Source organism: Pagrus major, chromosome 4, assembly GCF_040436345.1.
Source record: "Pagrus major chromosome 4, Pma_NU_1.0".
NCBI lineage: Eukaryota > Metazoa > Chordata > Actinopteri > Spariformes > Sparidae > Pagrus > Pagrus major.
Window position 1 is genome coordinate 25,109,670 of NC_133218.1, and position 26,593 is coordinate 25,136,262.

General features: G+C 40.5%; 1 protein-coding gene across 2 annotated transcripts in view; it reads right to left on the minus strand.

Moving 5' to 3' along the window:
- Window positions 1–422: 422 nt before the first annotated feature.
- Window positions 423–26,593, minus strand: part of cgnl1 (cingulin-like 1) — a 31,300-nt gene continuing 5,129 nt past the window's right edge. Inside the window, exons 3-19 of one of the 2 annotated variants that reach the window (XM_073463805.1) lie at window positions 26,436–26,530; window positions 24,707–24,809; window positions 24,139–24,228; window positions 23,461–23,597; window positions 21,942–22,080; window positions 21,288–21,500; window positions 10,987–11,193; window positions 10,775–10,879; window positions 10,530–10,682; window positions 9,922–10,092; window positions 7,008–7,169; window positions 5,975–6,064; window positions 3,112–3,195; window positions 2,742–2,866; window positions 2,324–2,432; window positions 2,010–2,173; window positions 423–1,926 (exon numbers count right to left, since the gene is read on the minus strand). In XM_073463805.1, coding sequence (XP_073319906.1) covers window positions 1,770–1,926; window positions 2,010–2,173; window positions 2,324–2,432; window positions 2,742–2,866; window positions 3,112–3,195; window positions 5,975–6,064; window positions 7,008–7,169; window positions 9,922–10,092; window positions 10,530–10,682; window positions 10,775–10,879; window positions 10,987–11,193; window positions 21,288–21,500; window positions 21,942–22,080; window positions 23,461–23,597; window positions 24,139–24,228; window positions 24,707–24,809; window positions 26,436–26,530 — 2,304 coding nt within the window. In that variant the 3' untranslated portion in view covers window positions 423–1,769. Of the gene's footprint in view, window positions 1,927–2,009; window positions 2,174–2,323; window positions 2,433–2,741; window positions 2,867–3,111; window positions 3,196–5,974; window positions 6,065–7,007; window positions 7,170–9,921; window positions 10,093–10,529; window positions 10,683–10,774; window positions 10,880–10,986; window positions 11,194–21,287; window positions 21,501–21,941; window positions 22,081–23,460; window positions 23,598–24,138; window positions 24,229–24,706; window positions 24,813–26,435; window positions 26,531–26,593 lie in introns of both variants that reach the window. The other variant, XM_073463804.1, reaches the window with a different exon arrangement.

The window sequence follows — 26,593 nt, forward strand, 5'->3', positions numbered from 1 at the left end:
AAAAGCAGTGGTGGGAAGGAAATTTACTCAAGTATTATAGATATAATCAAAGGTAGGAAGAGTGCTATATAAATAAAGTTTATACATTTTTATGTATAAAAAATCTGTGTAAAGGGCTGTTCTGCTTAATGAGCACATTTTTTATATATATTTTTAGTTAATGTATTTGAACTTTTATCAATAGAGTATATACCTCTAAATCTGTTCAGTCGTTTTTGTGTAATCCTGCTGACAAACCACGAGCAACCGAATGGGCAAGGGCGCAAACAAACTCTTGGCGGATGTTATTTTATTATTACTAATATTATTATTATTAATATCATTATGAAAAGCAGAGTATTGTTAATCTTCAAACATGACTGAAGCAGATTTCAAGTGCTATAATCAATTGCAAGGAATAATTCAACAAGGACAAAAGCGCGTGAGAGTAACTGGAAGTAACTTTATTTTTAGTCTCAGCAGGATTTATGAACATACAAATGTGTACAGAGAGGTAGTGACAGGAATATGTCTCATCCACTCTCCCTCCACAGACGTCAGAGAGTGCAAATCATCACATTGTAGAAAAAACATCAATGACAGTTTATCTAAGGTGAAGAAATTCCCTCATTCAGTTCAAGGAAAATTTAAAGAATGTCCACACGTCTCCTTCTGCAGGCATCACACACATATGAGGTTAAACAAAAGGACTTAAACCATGTTCAGTATAACACTGCCCCATTCAGAGAGAGAAATCACCACAGATAGAAAGTAAATCAAAGTGTTTCCAGTAAAATAATTGTGTTGAGAGATGAAGTGGTTTTGATATGTTTGGCTTTGTTGGTGCTATAACTGTTAAAAGTCTGATTTAGAATCAATAATCATAGAAAAGACAAAAAAAAGTTCATTTTCCACAGGGTTTCACGAAGCAGCCTTTTTCCAGTAGATGTACAAGCAATACTGTGATGTCATGAATATTTGGAGAAACCTGTGCGATAAAATAACATTTTCATGGATCTATTATTGGTCATCAAACCGTATAAAACTGTATAAAAATGGATGTGTACAAAGTCCCTCATTTACTGTTCCCTAAATCCCTCACTGAGTCAGGATTTTGTATTTTAAACCATGAATAAATAAAAAAAAACCTGTCACTCCTCACTTCATATATTCGTAATTTGATCTTCATTCTTAAAAAAAAAAAAAAGGTAAATATATTTTATTTGACTGAATGATATAATAATATTCAGAAACTGTACGTAAATTTAACATATTTGATAGGCATAAAAACGCAACGGTTAATAACTTCATATTGTTCACGAAAGGCAGTACTGGTTGGGTTGTTTTACAGTGCATTAAAGAGTGCGTTTTCAAGTTTACTACTGCTAAAATAATCATTGACAACGTGTGTAATCCATTTGTTAAAGGAAAATCCACTCAGAATAGAATTGACAAATTTACATAAGACTAAACGTGGGAATGTAAATTAAACAGTATATACATTACATTTCTACGGGAACGACTAAAAACATCAAAAAAAAAAAAAACTTTTATGATTTCATCCATTAATACTGAGTGAATTTATGGACATTGAGTATTAATATCCTGGAGAATAATGTGAACACTCTGTTGAACTGTGGATTTTCACAAACAAATATCTTAAATTATCCAGATATCAGCTGGAAAGTCTCACAGATGTTTCGGTGTAATATCTACAGTTTTCTTCAGAAGCACACGGTCATTTGGTCCGACAGTGATGAATGTGCTTCATCTCTTGGTTCTGACTTGGTTTACAAAGTGAAGGTGGACAGGATGTTGTCCTGACTCGAGGAGCGCTTGTAGCCCGATAATGAGCTGAAGTACGTCTCCCCATCTGTGCTGATGTCATCATCATCCTCGTCGTCGTCGTGCAGACTGTTGAGCAGAGGGGCGGAGGTGTTCTTACGCCTGGATGAAACAGAAATATATTAATTTAAGGACAAGGAGAATGTCTGTGTATTATCTTAAAGCCTTTTGTTGTTGTCATTTACCTCATCTCACTCCGCAGAGCTTTGACCTGGCTCTGGAGCTGATCGTTGGCCTCTTGTTGCTCGTCCAGGTCTCTCTGCAGCTTCTTCTTGCTGTGCTCCAGACGGTCGATCTCCTCCTCAGCTTCGTCCATCTGCCGCTTCAAGGCCTTTAGACGCAGATTCAACTTCAAGAAGAATCAACAAGCACAGGGTTAAAAGAGTTCAACAGACATCCACAAGTATTTTCAGTATTTGGCTGAGTGACAGACTATTCATTCGATTAAATGTCTGTAGTAAATTAAGTTTTAGGAATGTTGGAATGTTGTAATACGTACTTGGTCCTTTTGATCTTGCAGTGTGTTATGTTCTTCTTCACCTTGCATCATCATCTCTTTTACCTTCCTCTCCAGCCGGCGGTTCACCAGCTGCAGGTTGGCACGCTCCCTGAAACACAAGCAGCCTGATGCATCAACATACATGTGATGCAACACATCAATCTGATCTACATAAACCTTAGCACTCAAATAATTGAAGGATCAGTGTGCAGGATTTGGCTGCATTTACTCCAAAACTCCAAAGTTGCAGTCTAAATCCATCAGTGTCGCAGATAAACTCAAACTTTCATCTGAAAGCTACAAGTCAACCTAATGAGGCTCTCTACTTTTCAGTCAACCTCTCCCCTAAAGTTTTCCTCTTCCATCACCTAAACACAGCCCACCTCATCTCTATTCCCAACCGGAGCCTTCATCTCACCTTTCCTCCCCCTCCAGCCTCTCCTCCAGCTCCTGTATGCGGCCCTCCAGCTGGGCTACCAGGCCCTCTTTGTTGGACTTCTGGGAGCCCTCGAAATGAGACACTCTGCTCTTCAGGTCTTTGTTCTGCAGAGGTCACGAATAGGGGAGGTGTGAGCTTCACTGGGCAAATGTATGTTTATACCATAATCACATTGTAATAATAATCACGTGTACCAAAAATATGAATTGGAAATTGATGTGAGAATGGATACAATCAAATGAAAGTAATGAAAAGACATATGAATGAAATGAGTTGGTGCTTTGTTTGTGTAGTTTGTGTAGGAACACTGTGTGTGTAGTTGTTTTCCTCCAGACAGGAGAGTGTGTACCTGTCTCTCCAGAGCCATCTTGTCACACTCCAGGTCCTGTCTGCTAGCCCTCTCCTGCAGGAGTTCATTCCTCATCTGCTCCACCTGTCAAGCCGAGTCCAGACACTGTCATCGCTACAGTCCCACACAGTCTGATGACAATTATTATCAGACACTGCCTGAGTCTCACCCAGCAACAGAAACCACTGTGGCGCCCAGTGAGTCAAGATGCTAAACAATAGAAGAGTTAATGCTCCAAGGGACTCAGTTAATTGGTGAGCTGGATTTTCTTGTTTGGCTGCATTCCACTTTATGTCGAGACTGTCATGTAAACTCTCAGTGACACAGGACTGTAGTAAAGAAAATTAATGACAGTAGTTTCTGTAGAGAAAACACTTAGCTGTGTGCTTTCAGACTGTGTATAAAATATTAGCTTTTAAAACTGACACTTTTCTGTTAAGTGTTTGATTATAGCACATTAAAATATCAGTCCTACATTTTATTTTAAAAAATCCACTAAAATAAGAGAAATTCCAGTATTTTTCAATTTTAAATGGCAAATAGGACAAAAATATGTTTTTTGGTGAGTTTTATTTTGTTTCTGTCAAGTTTAAGTGTTTTTATGGTGATAAAATTACTGTTTCTGTAAATGGAGTCTGGTGGATTTGGCAAAAAACAAGCACTTTAAGTGGTCGTACTTTGACGGTACGGTACTTTGAAGTTGCCCTTCGGGTTTACGAATGCTGGAGCTATTCCAAAACCTTTTGCACTTATTAGTAATTTTTGCACAGCAAAGTAAGTAAACATAGGGGCAGATTTAAAAACATTGCCCTTAAAATCAACACCACTTTCATGTCTGTAGAAAAATACAAACCTACCACCAGAAGCAGGTTAGACTTGAAATCCAGATGTTATCCAAATACAACTGTATCCACCTACAGTACCAGCACTTCTATAGCTCACTGATTAAAAATGATACATTTTACATGGAATTATGTGAATATAGGAAGCTTAAGAGGTACTGGTGGGCAGATTTTGTTACCAGGCTAGTTGTCTTCCACTATACCCAGTTTGTTTGGCAAAGCTAAGAAGATAGCCTTATATTTTTACAGCAAGGATTGAGAGTAGTATAGATCTTCTCATCCAACTCTCGTCAAGAAAGCAATTAAGAGTATATCCTAAAATGTCAAACTATTCCTTTAATATTAATCTGGTGCTGTCATATATCCTGTCACTGAACACAAAATCAACTGAGAGAAGCCTCACTGCATGACTGTTCAGTGATAGCCTAGTTCAAAAGAAAGGAGGATGAAAACTAATCGATACAGTGGCGATGGTTCTTTCTTTGTGAGGGGAGCTCAGAATTGGTGATATTTTATGCCAATTAGTGGGTGACAGTGGGCTTCTCTGATGAACGATGGCCCCTATAACTGGTGCACCCAGCACAGTGCTTGAGGGAGCTGAATCAGCAGACTGGAACATACAGCGAAACTAATCTGCTTTGTGAAAGACGGCAGGAGAGGAGAGGGGAGATTACTCTCATTTAGACAGGAGAGGAGCACCTGGTGCCAGGAGAGACGCAGGTGTTCTTCCTGCTGCCTCTGCTGCAACCCCACCACCCCTCCACCCCATAGCCATACACCCCCACACAGCCCTCGCCTCCTCCCCACAGACATTAGAGCGCACACACCAGCACATACCCGCGTGTCTGTGTGTGTGTGCAGTCACAAACACACACCACTAGCACTCAACCTACTCCACTCTGCACAAGGCTCGAGTGTTGCCTTGACAGCCGACCTCCGCCTCACACTGAACCACTGCCACTTTGTCACAATGCCTCTTTTTGTCATTGCCAGGAATTTTTTAAAAGGGAAACCATTTAAGGAGATTTACATACTCAACTCAACAACATTAAGCTTTTCTTGATGTCGCTACACACATAAATTTAAAATTTTGGTCACAACCTTTGAATCTGTGTCAGTTCCAGACTGGCCTGCTGTCTTTGGAGCTCATAGAGACTGTGAACACTGGACTGTATGTGCTATACATTAGCATAAAATCTGTAGGGTTGCACTAAAGCAGTGTTATTTCAAAAACTCCAGCACCAACATCCTACCTCTGATTAGTAAGCACTCTCCCATGAACACACAACAATGCTAAAAGCACATGTACTTTATCTAAATCTCACTTCACAGTGCCTCCGTCAGCAGCTTTATCAGCCAGGAAGGAAAAACTGGAGCATTTGCTCGCGAGGTTTATAAAAACTGACTTCAAGCAACAAAAACTGGATTTGTTCTCGAGATGAAGTTACTGTACTGAGCATCATTTCCAAGTGAACTCCGCAACCTGAAAACTTGAGACATTTGGCAGCTCGAGCATTTTGGCTCAGGCAACGCATTAAGAAGGCTCTTTTGTGGCTGATGCATGAAAATTGGATAGACACTCTCAGACCACGCTGGCAGGCCGCCAACCTGAATGATTATGCAAGATCATCTTACAAAGCAATAACCAGTCCACTTTATCCTGACCAGAAATAAACAGGGAATTTGTAGAGTGTGGATATTAAATGTAAAGACACAAACACCCAAGGGAGCACTGATATAACCCATCAACCTGCATGTGAATTATGTGACTCTTTCAGGACTGTATTTGAGACCTGAGATTGTTTTGTGGAGATCACATGTTGGTTTCATTCAGAGATTAGTGATTGCGGTCATGATGTTAGAGGTGGAAGACAAAGCAGCAGGAGATCTGGATATCATTTACAGGTTGAAATGGAACAGAGAAACGTCTGTAAGTGAACATGGACAGCAGGTCACTGACATGAGTGAGCACTGATAATGAAAACGTGTTGAGTGTGTGCATGTATGTGTGTGTGTTGTACCTGCTCTCTTCCTCGGTCTATCCTGTCCATCAGCTGGTCTCCACTCTGACGCTCCTCATCCAGGTCCAACTCCAGCTGAGCAATCCTGTCCTGCAAAACCAAACGGATTACATCCACACAGTCAGTAAGTGACTGAATCAGTTGTCTATACATAATTGTGTTAGGGTACACATATTAACCATTAGTATACAGATAAGTAGCAGGTTTAATCTTTGTCATTATCAAGCAATTCTGTATGTCTTATTCTCCATGACCATAACAGCAACAACCTATGAGCTAGCAATCACCACGCTGAAAACAGCAAGTTACTCTAACCTTAACCTGGTCATTAACAGTACAAACATAAACAAGCGAGCAAACCTTTTTTTTGCAGGTCAGCCCAGGTTCACCCTAACACTATTCTATAGTGGCACTATCACTGCATCCTGGGCAGCCCAAGAGAACTGCAAGTGGTTAAAAAAATTCAAACAAGCCAGAAAGTTTTTCATCGTATACCAAAATAAGAATTGGTACAGTCAGGCCATTCTCCAGCACTGACACAGAGCTGTACAGATAGGCCTGGCTATGTGAGACTACTGAATTAGTTCTGAGCAAGACCTCTCCTTAGAATGTGGAACATTTTCTAGGTTAGAAAATCTAAATTTAGTGTTATTTCAACACTATTAACACTTGTAGTTTTGTGTTTTGCATATAAGAATAGACCACATTTGTAAAGTGTTATTGAGGAATACTGACTATTCTTGTGGAACTACCACTTTATAAGACCCGTGCTGAGCAAAGCATACTAAGAAAGAGAATATGGTCATGCAGAACAATGCATTAACAGCAGGTAATAAAGAGATAGTGCTACTAATATGCATGCTAATAAGCAACAAAATAATGGTTAATGTATGTACCCTCTAACAAATATTTAGCCTAAACATTCATATCTGATGTTTACTGAGGTGTTCAGGAATCCTAAATGATTGTATTGTGGTCTTTTTTCATGGCTAGTAAGAACAAAATCTTTTCCAGTGGCTTCATCATAATGTACCTCCATGAGTTTGACGTGTCGAGCTTTGTCTTCTTTACTGTGGGCTTTTGTCGCAGCCTCCTCCTCCAGTTCATGGACCTTTGTCTCCAGCGTCTTCTCCCTGAGCACAGCCTCATCTCGTTCTCCCTGACACCGCCGCAGCTCCTCGCCTTGGTGTGATAACTAAAACAAAATGCATCGACAAACTTCAAACACTAGCCCAGTTAATTGTCCTGTATAAATAAGCATACCACATAAAATATTTAGGACACATTTGTGATGCTTGAAGAGGAGTTAAACTGGCCTAGTGGGGGTTCAATATCTCATTAAAAGACCCTCAGCATGTTATAACTACTTCTGCAGTAAGCGTGTATTAAATCCGGCTGTCCATCTCCTTCTTCAATATGCCATCTTGCTTCTTATCAGGTATTACCGCTGTGGCAATGACCAACAATTTAGTCACTGCTTAAGGAAATTATTATATGGTTCCCCCGAGTGACTAATGAATCTAGTGCAGCTAGTGTTTCCTCCTGTGTTCATTCAGCAGCAGTGCCCCTCACAGCTGGAAAATTGCCCCCACTGCTTAATGCTAAGACAATGAAAATTCATCATCTGCCCTCCTTTCTCACCCAGAACAAATATTTGGCCATTAGTGCAGAACTGTTCCATATTTCATTATGTAAATACTTAAGTAAGACCTAATTTAAGCCATGGAGCTGAAGGTGAGCATACAAAGACTTAGTAATAGGTGTAATGGGATAATCACACATCCCCTCTCAGGCCCTGGACAGCTATAAGCAAGTTAGGATGTGAATAAATGACTGTGTTAACAAATGAATAAAGCAGATCTACCTGCTTTGACTTACTGCTGTTTTTTTGCCTGATCTTTCTTGAAAATTAAGACTGTTAAAGAAGAGGCATTTTTGTGGCACTTGTAATTTCACTGATAGTCTGCCAAATTCACACGGGTGGAGCCGAACGGGGCATTCGAGAGCAGCTGGAAAAGTGGACTCACTAGGCCCAGTCCAGTTTCTCAGGAGAGGTGGAGGAGGAGGATGTGGATCCTGCCAGCACAGCTTCAACAACAATGATATCACAACACTGACATCCTCCTCGTCCTGTGCAGCAGCTGGACAAAGATACATTATCACCGATGAAGGCAGGAAAAAAGGATGCAGACCTTGTCTTTGCCTATGACCTTACTTACAAACACATGTACAGCTGAAAGCCCACATCAGGAAAATCCAAAACACTAGTGGCATGTCAAATAAAGGCTGAAAGTAATGTGCAAAAGTTTGAGTAGAAAGTTCCTCCCACAGAAGGAAATGTCAATACTCTCTTTTTTTTTCTCTAGGAAGAGCATGTCCTGCCAAAACCTCTATTAAAAAGGTACCCAGTGGAGTTTTCATCATCAACAGACACGGTTTTGTTTACAGGGTTAGAGATAGGACACACTGTGTGTATCCTTAAGGTCTGATAAACATGCTGAATGCATTTTCTACCTCTTATAACATTTGCAAACTCTTTAACAATCTGAATTGTTACATCGGCTTGTATACAGTCTGCTCTTCTTTAATTGGCTTATTGCTTCCTTTTAGGACACATTACCTCTAACAACCGTTACCTCCCTGTGAAGTCTGCAGAAACGTGTATGAGACCACCCCTGAGCTCATGGTGTAAGTATTGTCCAAATGTGCATGTTGGTACACAGAACTACGCCTTGTTTTACAGGACTAGTGGTATTAGATTTTTAATTTTTTTTTCATGATGACATCCAACCTCAACACTTTGAACTTTGACTAGCATATCCACTCTACTGAACATACCAATAGAGTGATGTAGCCAACTAGATGCTGAGTGGACATATAACTTCATGTGGATCTTATTTGGGTGACACATTGTCAAAAAAGAAATTCAGATAGTTGATCATTACTGTTATCAAATAGATTGTGATATTATTTTTTGCCTCAATGTGCAGATTGGGAAAAAAACAAAATATGTTTTGGCTACAAATCAGTGAAAGGACAGTCTCATAACACTGGTTCATCACTCCAACAGAAAAGTCAAAAAAACACCTCTCAATTAAACCATTCTTTTAAATTTGAAATATGCTGAAAACCTGGCACTTAAGTGTGAAAATCCATTATATCTTATTCACAGACCCTATGACTCTGACTCTGTCATGAAACTGATGTATGCCAGCAGCTAATCTTTCAGGTACTGTTATTTGTATCACTCCTTTGTTGCTATGGCTCCCTTTCCTCCCTAAACTACATGATATCTAAATGTCCTGCAGCATTTCTGCATTCACAAACTGTTTCTGTGTGGTCACCGTAAAAACAATCTCAACCGCCCAACCTCATTAAATAAATGTTTGATAGATAAATAAAACAACATAAGCCACATTTTTCTAACACAAATTATTCACATTCATCCATTTCTACTTCCAACAAAAACATTCTCCACATTCCAAAGTGCTGACAAGGATAAATCACTTGAACGCAAACAACGCAGAGTAGTCATAAGTTTCACCATCATGGCCACACATCAAAGCATTATAAAGGAATTCTCCACGTTTCCATTTTAATTCTAACTTGGAGTATAAACATTCATTTGAATAAAGAACAGAGATTTCCTGCGGCTTCACTCGGCTCAAAGACTTCACTTTAATATTATGGTTGGGGTTTGAGGGGGCAGCAGGGAGCAGAAATACCAAAGTGATGACATCTCTCTCTGAAAGGAGAGGATGATGTTGAGGGGAGGGGGTTAAACTGGTTGAGTCAGAACAATGGCTCATCATCTGACGTTCTGCATGGGAGGCCTCGGCTGGGCTGACTAATGATGGCCTGGATTTGACCATTCTGGCTGCGACTGCAGTGTTAGTGTTCAAATTTGTGCCAATTACGCTAGATGAGGCTGACGTAGCCCACTGTACCTGATCTTGCAGGGTTTTTGTAGCCAGTAAGTACTTCTCCAGCTCCTGTCCTCGCTCCTTCAGGAGCCGCTGCAGCTCCGACAGCTCCCGACGGTTCTTCTCTTTATAAATGTCGATCTGCTCCTGCAGCTCTCGAGTGGATGACTGGGAGGCATCCACAATATTGTTCATCTGCAGGCACAGAGAGATGGAGTACAGGCCAAAGACAGACAGAAATGTGAGGGAAAAAAGCCTCCTTTCAATTCCTTAATTAAAAAACAACAAAAGTAAAATACTTCAATGGTCATAGAAAAGAAAAAGTTCTTGAGGCATTCTCGCTTTTACTATTTCGCCAGTTGGCTTTTGAAAACCAACATTCCTGACTAAATCAACCTTTTAATAAAACCTTCCTCCTCACTCAAGAGTGCCTGAGAACATTTTCTTTCCTTCAAGAGCAAAATAACCTTCTCTGGACGTCCTGCATGTGAATGAACTGAAAGAGCACTTGGCCTCTGCATTGTTAAAATAACTTAACTATTGAATAACTGCATCTCAACTTTTTCCTAAAAAAAGATCTGATAATCATTTGCTGGGGATAATTGTTTCTGTGCACAGCTGAGTGCACTCACCTCCCTCTGGAGTTTCTCCACTGTATGGTCCAGGAGCCTCCTCTCATCCTCGATGTTGTTCTTCATGCTCTTGAACTGCTCCTTCTGAGTCTTCTCCTCTTGTAACCTCTCCTCCAGGTCCTTGTGTTCAATGTTCAGTTTGGTCAAGTTCCTCTAGAGAAAGGCACAATATTAAAGATGTTAAAACCATGCTTGGTATAGACCTCCACATCTTTTTCCCCCACATATAGTGTTGCTGATCTCACCTGCACATCTTCCAACCGAATGGTCAACGCTCGATTGGCACGTGACATCTCCTCTTCTTGCTCCTTAATTTCAGCCAAAGATTCTTCCAAATTCTTCTTCTCTTTCTGTTAAGTGGACATACTGTATGTATGAGACTTTCATACTGTATAATATGCTGCAGCAATAATAAAACTAGCATCAGTTGCAGTTCTGTGGCTTCTTGACCCCTCACCTCCAGTCGGCCCACTCTGTCCCCCAGCCTGCTCTCCTGTAGTTTGGCCTCGTCGATGATGCGGTTGAGTTTGGCCACCTCATTTTCCAGCTCCTGTGCCCGCCTGCGCAGCCGCTCGGCCTCTTGGGTCAGCCGTCCTGCTTGGCCCTCCAGTGCACCCTTGGCTGCCTCCACTTCAGCCCTCTCACGGACCACTGCTGCGCTGCTCTGCAGATCAGAACAGGACACAAGGCTTCAGTATAAAGGAGGCAGGAGTGTGTGACACTCAACAGAAAAAGGAACAATGATTCACGATGGAACATTGGAGACTCTCAAATAAAAAAAAGCGAAGTGCTTAGTTTCTCACTAAAGTTTTGTTGCTGTGGAGACGGGAGAATAACAGAGTCCTCCTGTGATTCTCTCACACTTCATAATAAACCACAAACGAAGGCAATTAAACCTGAGCTCCTATTAGCTTCTGCTGACTGAGGGCCACACAAAGTCAGCAGGTTAGCAAAGCAGACCTGGTGGTCTCCTATGTCACTAGATTCAAAGTTTTTCCACCTGATACACTGCTGTGAGATGACTTTTAAGACATGTCTTGTGACCACTAACAGTGCCCAGATTTATGAATGAAGGTTGTGCTTTGGCTCTGATATTTCAGGGTGGTGTGCTGTGCAGGAGAGGAAGAACAGGAGACAGACGGAAATAAATGTCTGTGTGAGAGAAGGGGGCCAAAAATCTGACAACAACCACGCGACTCAATCAGTACGACAGTTGACAGGTTTCGGCTGGCAGCGTGGGTTGACAAATGACTGAACTGAAACAACACTTTTACATGGAATGTTAGAAAACTGGTTCAGCAATTTCCTGTTTACCTCAGTACAGGTATGCCCACACTTTGATACACAGAACAACAGAAGACAGCTGCATATCTATAGCTACTGTTTCACTCAAAAAACAGAACTGAAACAAGTGAACAATTTGATTCAATAAATACTCAAGCTGTGTAAATGTGTCAAAGGTTTAGTAAAGTGCATTAGTGACCTCCAAGAACATTACAGCCCACACACACACGCCCACACCCTTCGGCCTTTAAGACCCGGCTCACTAAGATACACTCGCTGGTGACACATTGATGAAAGATGGCTCAGTAAACTGCATCAACACAAATACTAGAACCAAAATCTGGTTTGTTTTTCTCAAGCAGCCAACTTCCTGCAAAATGACATCACAATCAGCAGGAAGAAGAAAATAGTAAAAATACAGGTTCCTTTGACAAAAGCATGACAATGAAATAAGTAATGATAGAACAGCAACGTCTTTTTCATTTTGTTAGTTATGGCACTATATATTGTGACACTGGACTTGAACATGGTAACTTATTTTACAAATGTAAAATTCAGTTTCTGCAGGCATCCAAAATCTACCACTCTTCACCCCTTAACACCCCTCTGTGACTAAGATGAAAGGCACTCGTTGGTCAGCTCGTCTTGTCGTCACTGTGCGTGAATAGAGGCACCTCCTCTACTAGAAAGGGGACGGGTGCCTCCCTGCTTCATTGGTGGCAGGCCAGTCAGACCTGTTTCCCCTGTTAGCACAGAGACGCCCTCATCTCTGATTCACTGGGTCATTTAGTTTGGTCACAGGAGCGAGAAGCGCTTTACAGTACTAGCTAAATACTGCTAAATCTAGAGAGAAGACTGTTTCACCTCTCAGACAAAACCATTTAGACGTGGACTGAAGCATTTGCAGTTTGGGCACAGGTGATCTAGTCTTCTGAGTAATGTTGTGTTACAGCAGCTTCTTCACATTGTTTTGAAAACTGACATATCAATGGGCTCACTACTGCTCACTTTTTGCTGTAGTAATATATGGCTGTAGTTACTAGATTCTGTTAGCTAGTTAGTTCAGTCAGCTGTGCAGCTAGAGGCCCTATTAGCTGACCTCCGTCTGCCAGGGCAGACAAAAAAACGGCATGAAGAGCAGGAATATCTTCACATCTAACTGTCAATTAAGGATTTATTTGATTAAACCAGAGTTGATTGTTGGAACAGTGGAAAGAGAAACTAAGATGATTTGGTGAGGTTTTTTTTTTGTTTCTGTTGAGTTTGAATGCGTAACGAAGTGTGTAACAAAGCCATTAAGCTCGTCTTCATTCAGTAAAAGAGAGAAACTTGAACTCAGAGGGTGTACGGTTACATTTTTCTGTTTGGTAAGGAAAATAGGTGTATGAATATTTCCTTACTTGACATTTTGTGAGTTTAGTTATTAGACCAAAAAAGCTAAATACAAAGTGGTATTATGAGACAGGACAGGGCTAGCGTCAGTAGATATCTCTGCAACACAGTACATAGACTTCTTTGACATAACCTCAAAACATACAACACATTTAACCTTTAAAGTGATGGAAACTTCTGTGGCATAAAAATGTTGCTAACTAGCCTTTAACCAAAAATAAACGTTGATATTGTTCTGATGTTATTTTCTAGGAGGTTTATACATTAAGATTTCTACCCATGTAAACATTTTTTAATCCACATGGTTTCATTGGTAGTCCTGTGATTGTGTCGAGGGTGGAAGTTCAGAAATGAAAAAAGGGGCTGGGTGTGAACTGGGGCTAAACACAGCTTTCACTACGATAATAATGCATTGATAAGAGAGTGTCAGGATTGTGTCAGTGTGCTCCATTTTGATTACACACAAAACAAGTTCAGCCCTCACACTCCTCTGCCTGTCCCACTTCCCACACTGGGTCATTACCAGTTAAAAACATGGGCAAGAGCCACCCAGCCAGCCAGCCAGCCAGCGAGAGAGAGCGAGAGAGAGAGGGGACGCAGTGACAAAGTGTTACAATACAACCACTTGCAGAAAGATCAACTTAAAAAAAAAGTTAATCATTCATTACAAGTGTGAAAGTATGCCTAGCAATCATTGAAGGATCACTGCAAACAAAACAATCACTTTATCAGCTATTAGACAATGATTTGTTTAATTTGTCTGTTAAATTAAATTCTTTATCACCTCCTACATCACAAATTAAACAGAGACTGACAACACAAGCGGACTTCACTGTATTAGTACAATATCATAGAAGAATATGTGGTAATATCATACCACTAGTTTTTTCGCCCCTCTACCCGAACTCAAAGTTTGACTCTGGTCCTTGTGTGTACTCAAAACTGTTTGTCTAAAGTTGCACATTAACTAACTTTGTGCAGTCTTTGAAGCACGGCATGAACGCTGGAATTGAAGTATGTGTCCCAGGTTGTGTGCTGTGTTGAAATCGTGGCTTTCTCAGTTATTAAACCAAATCAGCTTCCAGCATAACGAAAGAGTTAATGGTCTAAAAATAAATACAGCTGCAAGAAAATCCACCTACCAGAATGTCAATCGGTTTCCTGAACTTGTTCATTCCTTACATCTGAGGACAATGACTTCTATAAATGTCAGCTAGATTATTCCCTTATCTCAGGTATGATAGATTCCATTTAAACTCAAGATAATGTACATGAACTAATGTAACTCTGAAAAACCCCTATAAGCAGGTAAAGAGTTTTAGCCAGCTGCTAACATGTTTTCATTTCTCTCCCCTCTCCATTCCTGATGTTGCTCTGCATGTGTTTTCTTTTCTTTTTTGAAGACAAACATGTTGGAGGTATTTTTTTCCATATGTTATTTCCCCGTCCACCATCTGGCAAACTGTGAAAACATTTGTTTTACAAAACTCAACAGAATAGTGCACAACATAACATGCAGTGCAAAGGCTGCCAAAACCCCCAGGGTTTGTTTATCCTTCTTGCACAGATACACTTAAAATGAATGCAATACTAATGTATTGATGCAGCAAAGCAATACAAAATATCTGACAAACTTCAATGTCAATATGCCTTGGAGTCCTTCTCAAATTTAATTTAATGCATTATATAATATACTTATAGATAATCATTTATATCACAAACAAATAATGGATATCAAATCAGAGGTATTACGTATTATTAAATGCATTATGCCCTTTGTTAAATTACTGATGATGAGCTTTTTCAAATTTTACTGGTACACTTAGTACAGGTACTCCAAACCAGGATATGTGGAAACACATGACTTCCCTCGACAGCAGCTGAAAAAACATGCCAACTGTGATTTCACGCACAAAAACTGTCTCACAGCAACACTGACAAATTGATTGGCTGATACCAAATGAAGCTGCTCCAAAAGTTCCATAAGGAGGACGTTTTCCTCTCTAATGTATCACTACTGGTTACTTCCTCTGTCTTTCCCGTCGTTCCCGTTGTCGATCCTCTCAGCTGTTTCCTTTTTCCTGTGCTGTCAAAACTCATCTCATTCACAAATTCAAAATATCACACTGACAGCTATGTGTTTCCTTCTGCATATTATAAACCAATCTGTGTGATTCTCTCTTTTCACTGCAATACCTCCACCTGACCATCACCTACAGATTGTACTACTGATTCAACACAGGAAGCTTCAATATCCACCTGCTGTCTCTGCACCACCACAAACATGCCATGAAAATGTTATACGTTCACATTTTAAATGGAAAATAACATAAACTTATTTCTGTTTCTCTGAATGCCAGGCTATAATATGCCATTTAACTCCAGTAGCACGGTGAGTGTTGTAGACACGTATTTTATATTATTTACCAATCTGATTTATCAGTCAGATGCTCGCTGTTTGGGTGGCAGGAGGTTAAACTATGCTACCATTCCTGTTTTTCCTTGTTGTAGGTTTGAGGTTTTTGACAGCTGAAGTGATGTTTCCTCGTTGCGACAAACAAAAATGCCTTTGTTGCCAAGCATGACTTGACTGTCCAAGGACATTCAGAGAACAAGTAGTTTCCTGTATGGTATCACATTATCTGAACTTAACCCTCATATCAAGAGAAGAAAAAAAAAATTATTTGGCAGTGGAGCAGCCTGGATTTGCTTTGCCAGCACGAAGTATGTGTTACAAATACAACAGCATTCCCCATAAAAGAGGGTACCCACACCTGAGGTTAACTGGAACAGAAGGCCTGTCATAGTATGAAAGGAAGGATTGAAGTAGTAAATTAAAACGCGACAGCTGAGAAGTGCTGGCATCTCTTTGGTCAAAAGAGGACGGTAATCAAATCTTGTCTTGTCCTTAGAGAACTGGAAACAGAATCCTGCTTTTAAAAAGAGTCTCTGTGCAAAGCCGAATGGCAGGCTCACAGGGGTGTTTGGATTTAACCAAGATTTACAGAGAATAGCGAGATTGTGACCATGCAAATGCTCCAAGAGAAAATAAAAATGAAGTGAGTTTGAGAAAATTGCTTCTTTAAAAGAAGAAATTTTAATCAGAAGAGAAAGATATTCATTGACTGATTTGTCTATGCCCAGACAAACGAAACAAACAAACTCTCTTCATTTTCATGACTGAATAAACTGAACTGAACTGAAACTGACCTTAAAGTTCAACACAATTTCATACCGTTTTACTTAGTTTATATGTGGTGGACCCTGCCACCTTTCAAGCTTCAAACAGTGTTCTGAGGCCTCATTTTCCTCTGAGAACAGCTTGTTTATTCAGTTATGGAAAAGATACATATTTCTGACTTTAAAATCACCTTTGGGATTTGGATATTGACACCACAAACACTATTTGCTGACAGACCGACAACAATAATCCTAGCATGGCTGAAAGACACCAAAATCTTTTAATGTACCTTCATCAAAATGCACCTAGCCTTCAAGATCAGTAAAGCAACACAGTGATCATAAAAAGGTGAACACACCATCTGAAGTGATTTGGAGCAGAGGTTGCCCAGGAAACAGGGAATAGTTTAATATGTAGTAGTTTTTTACTCCCTGGACACCAACATGGTCACTCACTGACTGCATGGACACTTCCTGTAGTGGGTGCAGAATTACCTAAAAGCCATCACTAATTGTTTTGGCTTTCCTGGGACCAGATTTGATCAAACTGCAGTTTGTGATCTCATCTCAGCTCATGTCTCTGGTTATTAAAAACTTTAGTATCATCTTATTTACAGCATGTTTATCTTGTGAAAAAAATTGAGCAATTTTATTTCTCTGGTATCAGAATGGTTCATGCAAGGTCACAGGAGAACATATTTTGTGAAGGAATTACCAGATGTACCCCTTTGTTAACGCAAGTACATTAATAACAGAGCGTTTATCAAAATTAAGAATGTTAGTTGAATGTGACTCAGACTTTGACTTCCAGGCTTCACAGTGCCAAAACTCAAATCAAAGGCTCGTAAAGTCTCAGCAGAAAGACAAAGAGGGGAGTTAAAACTCCTGTTCCAGTTTTCCAGGCCAAAGAAGACATGGTTTGAATAAAGCAGAGAGCGAGAGAAGGAACGCCCAAAATCCACATCCTACACAACAGTTCAAGACTAAAGACTAACAAATCAAACATTGAGATCTCAACCAACACTTTCCACATCTAAAAGAAATTCCAAACATTGAAAAAAAGAACAATCGTCTACAACTTCAAAACACACTGACTGCCTTTTAAAACACTGTGACAGCAACTCTCAGGTTTTAACCACAAGTTTTAAATGTTTCTGGCCATCTCAACAGATGTATTAAACTACACTCCTGCAAGTTGTATTGGCAGATTAGGCTCCCGACACATCAGCACTTACGGGCAACAAGGTAAACTGAACTCCTAGGTATTTAGCTCAAGTGTTTAATGTCATCAATCTATAAAGTTATCATTAAAGCTATTTGAAGACCTAGAAGACCTCATATTTCAACAAGGATAAACGGCTAATTCCTTGCCGTCTCTGTCAAGATCCAGAAAGTCTCTCAATCATTTCCTTCCTCTCTCGCTGCCCAGCGTCTCCTTCCTCCATCAGCTCCTAAAGCTACGCCGGGAAATACAGTGCTATCATCAAACACGCAGACCAATGCGGGAGTCTTTACTTTCAAAACAAGCCTGAGGGTGGACTCTTCTCTGGGCAACGTAAGTTTGATGATCAGACAGTGAGACTTCAGTTCACACGCTGGCAGAGATTACTCGAGAGGCCGGCAGAGATACGTGCGAGAATGACACAGGCCTGAAAATGAACCACGTTTAGGTGAGCGGGAGATCACTGCGGAGTCATGTGTGGAAACTGTGGAGATGGGAAATGAAGAAATACAGCATTTGGGATTGAGGTTACAGATGAGAGCGTGATAACAATGTGGCCGTGTTGCACACTGTGGCTCGGGGCTGTAGGTGAAACATAACAAGAGCTGGAGAAGGTGTGATAAGCGCAAGGCTCTGTCTTTACAGTCAGGAAGGGAGAGTACGACTGAGACCTCTAAAAACCTCTGACACCGAGAATCTGGAGCGCTGTGGAGATGGAGATGCAACTGCAGCACCCTGAAGAGGCAGAAATGAAAAGATCGGAGCCTCTCCCGCAGGTCGAAGCGGGTGCACTGTAACAGAGATGGAGCTGAATGAAAAAGGAGGTCTGCAGGGAGCACATACTCCACTTTGACCCTGACATTCCTGGAAACAAACCCTTCTCTCTACTCGCCGCACCTCATCTTTCCACATTTTTTGAATTCCAGCACATGCTGACATGAAAGATCAAATCCATTTCCAAATGTGCAGACGTCTTTTGTTACGGAACATTAAGAAATCAGATAAGTAACAGTCAAAGTAAGCACATTCATAAAGTCTTCTCAAGAAAGCATGAGCAAGATTTTTCCAAGCTTGATGAAATTCCACAGATTTCACCTCATTGGAAACACAATGCAGCTTTGAATTTAAGACACAAAACAGGCCCCCCGCTCCTTTCAGGGGGTCAGCCACACATCCCCTTTTTCTTCAGCATACTGACCCACTTATTCAGCATAGTCCCAACCCCCGCTGCTATTATTGTGTGAAACAAACTCATCATTCATCGTTGACTGAGGTCCGCAATTACCCACCGCTCTTTCAGGGCACAGAAAGAAGAGGCGACACGACGCTGCTCAGGAACGGCAGCTCATTAGATTAGTGATGGCTTGCCACTGCAATTAACTAGTATGCAGAGCAATTTAGTGCTCCAGTTTCCATCATTCTTCTTTGCATGGGCCGCTCTAGTCACCGCAAAATGTCAGGGGGAGATGAGGGTAGAAAAATTAAAAGATGCAGATTTCACTTTGGCTCTTCTTGTTCCTCTGACAGCCTCACCCAAAGTAGAAAAGATGAGATAATAAGCAATTTTCCCCTCTAATGCCAGTCTTTCTCATATACCTACAGCTCAGACAAAAACCTGCATGCTGTCAATATTTTGGACTCTGACACTTTATTTTTATCACACAGAAAATCATGATGCCTAGAATAACAGTATTTATCACTGACATAGATGTAACATTCTTATTTTGTAGCTTTAACTCCAAAATAATTTACCTTATGTGACTTTTACATGCTGTCGTATCATATCTTATCATCTATTTGCACATTGCCCCGGCATGAACACCATATATAAATAGGTAAAGCGTTGATAGTGCCATTATAAATGAATTTGAGTTAATGTTTCTGAATAATAATTAATAGGCACAGTCCTCTGATCTACAGATGCCTCACAGAGTCTGACCTGAGGACAGCTGATTAATTCAAGGATACAAACGAAAGGCTGCGACAAGTGAGAACTCTTTTATATCTTAAAAGAGAAACAAACAATGACTTCATCTTGCCAAGTGTTTACAAAGCACTGAGGGTAAACCCCTGATGACACACTCTCTCGGGGGAGCAGTACCTCTGTTCGACAAAAGGAAATGTTCTCATAGACTCTTGCTGCAGAGCGCTGCCGCTATGGACCCCCACCAGGCCCACAGGAAGCCGAGAACAAGGACGACTTCCAGTCTTTGAGACAAACAGGACACATGTGAGTCACACAGTGGTCTACTGAAAACAATGTGACTTCAGTCCTTTCAGTGTCCTGTCTCCTGCCGTGCACGTCTCATCTTAACTCACCTTCCTCCATTTTCAGATCAAAAGTTGACAACCCCTCTGTTGTTCCTCTAATCAATAACTTTTAAATAATGTCTTGTTCAGTAACTGGCACCATTCTCCTAATGGTGCAGAATATCGCACATTTTCATGACGGAGGGCTCAAGGATTCTGAGGTACAGCTTTTCTTTATTTTTGTCAATGCAGTAAAAACAGAACTGTATCTGTTTCTGAGGCCTTTAATTGAGCCTTGCTCCTAAGCTGCAATAGTGACCTTGCCAGTAAGGCAACTCACAACATGTTAATATACTGATAAATGTCTCAATTTTATCAACAAATTCTTCCTGTAAAACGTTCCTCCCTAGAGTAACTAGCTGAGATAACAAAACACCTCCAAACTTGACGGGAAAAGGAAGACTTGCCATGAAAAATGATGACGAGCTACATTTGACTGTTACACAATGTTTCGTTTTTGTTTAATCAGTGTACTCTGTTGATGCAGTTCTAGTGTGCAAACTGAAACTGAGCTTAACTTCTACTTGAAAAGGCTTTTGAAAAAACATCCAATGACTTCTCTCCGCCGTAGGTTAATATCTAATCCTGCTGATCCATGTGTCTACTTTGTTCATGCACTACGATTTAACACCATCAAAAACTGGGAAGTTGAATCTCTTCATCAATGTTTCTCTGCAAGCCAAGAAAACCAGATCATGGAATAACACAGCAGACATGTACAATACCATCTGCTTGTCACGTTATAAAATCTATACATGTATAACTGGAGTTTAAAAGGTAAACAGAAATGTGGGAGGAACTGTAAATATTGAAAAGTCAACTGCTAACTTGTCTTTCAATATCCAAATAAGGTAACCTTGGTGCTACTGAGGCATCACATGCTCTGAGAAACTAATATTCACTGAATGAAACTAAAAAAGTGTTACCTGCAGTTGGAATTATGTTTTGAAATTCTTGACTGACTGCAATGGAGGCCTCTTTGCCTCCTGTTCCTGCTATTTCTGCAAATCCTTTCCACAGATACACAGTGTTACTGATTTCAGGTGCCAACCTTATTCTGGATCCACTAAATCCTGCATGTTTTAAAACTGGTGGCTCAGTATATTGATGCTCAGATGACAGATGACGCCACAGATGTGAAACTAGTGAAGAAGATGTAAATAAAATGACTTCAAAGCAGTGTCCCAACCTCTGATGACGAACATATGGCACAACTTGCAATGCAAAACACACACAGACACAATTACAGCTCCCCTGATGCAGTGCTTATCTCCACACTCCTCTGTGACAGGGTGTGTTTTGGAATGGGGGAGGGAAGGAAATGAGGAGGAGGGAACACAAACTGCAGGAGAGACAGCGGGGAAACAAACCTGCTTGGCCTCCTCCAAAGACATCTGTAGCCTGCTTATTTCCTTCTCGTACTGCTCCCTCATCTTGTCCACCTCCTGATCGTGAGCGGCCACTTCCTCCTTCAGAGCTCCTTTCAGTGCTGTCAGCTCCCTCTCTCGCCTCCTCAGCACCTCCTCCTGCTCCTCCTTGGCCAGGAGAAGTTCCTGCATCTCCAGCTTCAGCTGCATCATGTCCTGTAGAAAATGAACAGTTTGGTGACTTTTTATGATTTCAGAATTTGCAGCATTTTGCATTTTCAGTTTCCTCATCTTTGGTTACATAGACTTTTTCTCACCACAACAACACTGATTTAACTGTTAAAAGATCAAACATTTTCATTTCTATGCTTATTTGTTCATTGAGTTTATTCTGTAGTGTCTCCAGAGTCAAATCTTTCAGATTAGACCTTCACCACATAGAATTGTTATGGTTTATCAGAAAAATTTATAGCAACCTAAAATGCATTCTGTGTTATTTCAGTGTTTGAGCAGATGCATTTTACAGTATGGAACATGAGACAGAATAGAAATACTTTCATCTTTCATTGAGGTTTTAGTGAACACAGCTTGTTCCACAAGCTTAAAGCAAAAAGATAGTGACTTTATCTTCTTCTTGAACAATGAACACTGCATTACCGCCATAAGGATGTCTTTCTCTCCATCAGCGCCTGACTTCTTGGCCAAGTCGAGCTCGTCGTGCATCTCTGACAGCTGATCCTGCAGGTCTCTGATCTCCGTCTGGTATTGCTCCCTCTCCATCTTCACCTGGAACAGCCTGACAAACCACACAAAACATGTCACCACACAGTACAGGCACTCTATATGCTGCAGATATGCACATGCACCCCCGCACACCTGCTGCTTAATTCGCACATACAAATGGCAGCACCTGTGCTGGGTCTGAATGTTAGGCCCATGGAGCAGAGAGGTTAAAAGGAATACCAGAACGATGCCAAACCAATAATGTCTAAACTACCTCGACATGACAACACCGAGGGGGAGGGTGATAAGTGATGTGAGGCACCTCAAACAAATCACCACACAGTCATGTAGACTGAAGCAGAACATCTATTCCTGCTGTTAGAATAGACAAAGAGGGGAGCAAGTGGTAGCTGACCATTTAACTGGTAGGTCCCTGGTTTGATTCCAGTCTGGGACCTGTCTGTCCCCCTTGTTTCCTGTCTGGAAAAAAGGGGTTGCTCTTTCTATTCTGAAAAAAAATAAAAGATGAAACTGAGGATGACACTACAGATCACTTAAATAAGTGAAAGATCCTGGATCCAATTAACAGTTGACAATAAAAAGCCCAACAAAGGAGGAGGAAGGAATAAAAAAAGTGGAGCTTCCAATACGAGTGAAATCCAAGAAAATTATCAGAAACATGAAGCTCAAATATAGACAATTTTCTTATCTGAAACCGGAGAACACTAAACGAAACCAGCAAGCTTTGGATTGTGGCACCATTCTGGATATCAGACTCATATCAGTCAAATAACAATGTTAATAGTTGTATAATATGTAAAAGGGGCTGGAATAGAACTGAACAGTTTGTGCTGTCTGAATGAATAGCAAATCAGTGCACAAGCACACGTTAATATGGAGGATGAAAGATAAACCTAACAAACCAGAGGAGACACAATGTGCTGTATAATACCCCAGAGGAACCTGACATGGTGACCACTTCAGTAACTATCAACAGTCTGAGTGGTTTCATCAACAGAGATCAAACAATGGTTTCAACAGGACGGGACATGGAAATGCTGATGGACAAAATGTCAAGCTAATTATTATTATTTATGACTATACGACCTATGGAAGGTGTTAATATGAACAAAGTACTCTCTGATACACCGCTGCTTCATTTCACCTGCCAACAAGGAGCTTGTAGAGCAGTGAAATGAGCATGATCCCTCAACAGCTTCCCAACACAAACACTGCCAGTTGTGTTCATCGGAGCAGATGAAGATACCAGAAAAGAGCGATGAATTTGGGTGTCACCTCAAAGCCACCCACATCGAAAAAGGTTTAACACAAGTTTAAAAAAACTGGCGTTGACCATTTTTTTTGCAGTCAACACAACATTCGGGAAAAGCTATGCTATTATATTAATCTACACTGATCATGTCATTCTCCAGCATTGTCACCCTGCACTTACTCCTCGACTGTGGTCTGGAGCTCGGCCTCTGTTTTGGACAGTTTTTCCTTCAGACGCTTGCACTCTTCTGTAATCCTCTCCAGCTCCTGCTGCAGATCCTTCAAACCTGCTGCTGTCCTCCTGTCAGCCTGATTCTTCTGATGGTGAAAGACACAAATATTCATGGTGAGATTTCAATATAGAGACACTCTTCTCACTCTTCACCCCAGGCCATTGGCATTTGAAGTGAACTTTCATTTTCAGAGTTTCTTGTTAGCAGGATCCGTTTTAAATATAGCAAAGGAAAATCAGCATGTAAGATGTGAATGTTGTCTGCATTCCCGACAGCTGCACACAGTTTTAATTATTTAACTTTTAATGCAAAGCAAACAACAGTGTTTTGAATTCTTTCTTACTTTATTAAACCACCCACACATTAAGAATTACAGGTTTTCATGAGACCAGCCTGTTTATTTCTATTCTTCTGTCCATGAAAATGCGCCTTTGTGTTAAGCTTAGCCAATTCTACATCCAACCAATAGTCCCAGAATTTCTCTTTAAATTCAACAAGTTGAACAGTAATCCCTTAAACCCTTGATTAAAGGATATTCTCAAACAACAACAAGTTTAGCAATAAAGTAAAATGCCAACATAAATCGGCTGGTGTCAAAGGCACAGTAGCAGTCAGACTGCTGTTACCTCGAGTTGTTTCTTCAGGTCAGTCATTTCTTTCTCCAGTTCAGCATTCTGCTCCTGCAGAGCTTTCGCCTGAGCAGAAAAGTCCATGGACTGACAGATGAAGACAGTTATTTTAGTCTAGGTTATTTTTTACAGGGTGAGAGGGTTAATATTCAATAGCTGATAGTGTCTGCTATGCAAAGTACATAGCCAGCAGGGTGTTAGATCATCAGAGCCTGAAATAATATGCACACTGTTTGAAAAGGCTCCTTAAAATGGCTTTCAGATCAGTTTCCTTCAGTGGTTTCAATCAAGGATGTTAAGGCAGAATTTAATGTTTACTTTGAAAATTCATGAAAATTCAGTCAAGCCAGTTGAGATACACATTTCTCAGCAATTTACTGGTAAACAGCTAAAACATCAAGGTGGAACTGCACCTTTACACCCCAAAATCTATTATTTTAATATATACAAATATGTAAAGATGCCCTTTTGACATGTAGTTAGCATTTCACAGATAGATAAGAGAAAGGGACATTTTATTGCATGGGTTCTTTAACTGTTAGTGATTGATAAAACAAGGTCTCACTTTGGTGTCCCCTTGTGAACTCGCCGTGGCCCGAGACTTCAACGTCTGTATCTTCTCGAAGACAAGGTTGACCTTTCTCTTTGTTGTTTCATCATTGTCGTTGCTACTGCAGACACACACAAAGGTTTTTTTTTCCAACACACTCTGGTTATTAAAGGTAAGAAAAAACAACTTTTCTCAGTGTTTAGGGGATCAAGAGTTAATTTCAGACTGTTCTGGGAACAGAGTAATTCATTCCCAGCTTAGAAAGGGTCAGGAAGGATCATGCTGCTTTGATGTGTCACCTCACAGCACAAACAGCTTCATTACACCCGTCTAATAAACTATGAGGCACATGAGCGGAAGAATCAAACATATGGGCAGTATAATGGGATTGCTGCAGTCTAATTCCATCAGCTTGTTAATTAGTAGAAACCAGATCTAAAAATATTGCAGCAACACAGTTAAGAAATATCACAACTTTGAATGCTTTCAAACACAAACAGTATGAAAATTGAGAAATTGTGCTCTTGGCAATCAGACAGGATAAGTAATGTAGCAGCAGTAGTAATAATTTTGTTCCTATCATAAAACACTGAAACAGTTCCAACACATTTTTTCCTAATGTGACATAGTCAAAACAACTAATTGTAAACTAATTACAGTATTGTCCTGGTCAGTAAAAATCTAATTTTCTTAAACATCAACTTCTCCAGAACTAAGAAAAGCAGCTTTGTCTTGAACACAGAGCATTTCTGAGTTTATCGCCAGGCGTTTGAAAGCCCAAAGATGGGAGGATTCTCTCAGCCCAGAGAGCAATATTTTAATCCTCCAGTTAAAGTGAAAACATCAGAATCCACAAAAACGGAGTTACAACACTTTCACATGACAGCAGTGATACATTATAAGGCTGACACAGAGAGCAAAACTCCCCCACAAATCTCTCTTCTCCTCATCCAGATGATTTTCATTAAACCTTTATAACCCCTGTTGGTGAATGTTTGTCTTCTGGGTCTTGGGAATGTAGCTCAGTTTCAGCTCCAGCACTTCCATCTGTGTTTCCTTTCCTTTGTCCTGTGACTCCTGACCTGTGGCCCGACACACCCTAGCAGTTTCCTGTTCTCTTTCTACGTTATCACAATCCTGACTGTAGAAACCTGAAAACCGTTTCTCACTGCAAAATCACACACAAATATAGTACAAGTACAGAACAGTTGAACAGGCATTTGTTTGTGAATCCAAAACAATTCTCGACAGCCACTTGCTACCTTAATTAAAAGACTGTAAACCTCATCATATTTGGCTCCTTTACAATCTAAACCGCAGTTTAACCTTTTAACCTGACATGCCTTTCCTTGACAGGCAGTAAGTGTCTGATTACAGGGACAAACAGAACATCTTCCCCTCATTTCACGCTGCAGCAAAGAGAGAGAAAGTGGGATTCTGCATGAAAACAAACTCCAGACAGCTGGATCACTCACAGCCTGGATGGGAGGGTAAGAAGAGCACATTCCTTCACTTTTATCACAAACAGTCCAACTCTGATAAAAACCATTTATGTGCTCCCACAGAACAGTCTCTCCCTTTATGATGCATCGCCTTATGGTGCAACATGTTGGATCTGGGCTAGAATGAACAATGTGTGCAGACCACAACATTTTCACAACATTTGCTCACATTTCTTGTATTAATATGAGACAATAAAGCTAAAATATAGATTGATAAAAACAGAAAAGTCAAGATAACTCACCCGTCCTTCAGGTAACTGAACAGAATTTGTTTTGCAGTCTCTTCATTTGTTTGTTGTGAAAGCTCCTGCTGACCTTTCAGAAGATCAGGTGTCGCCTGGAAAAGACAGGATATTAGAGGGAGATCTTAATGAAATAAGAGAGATCTTAACACAGCAAA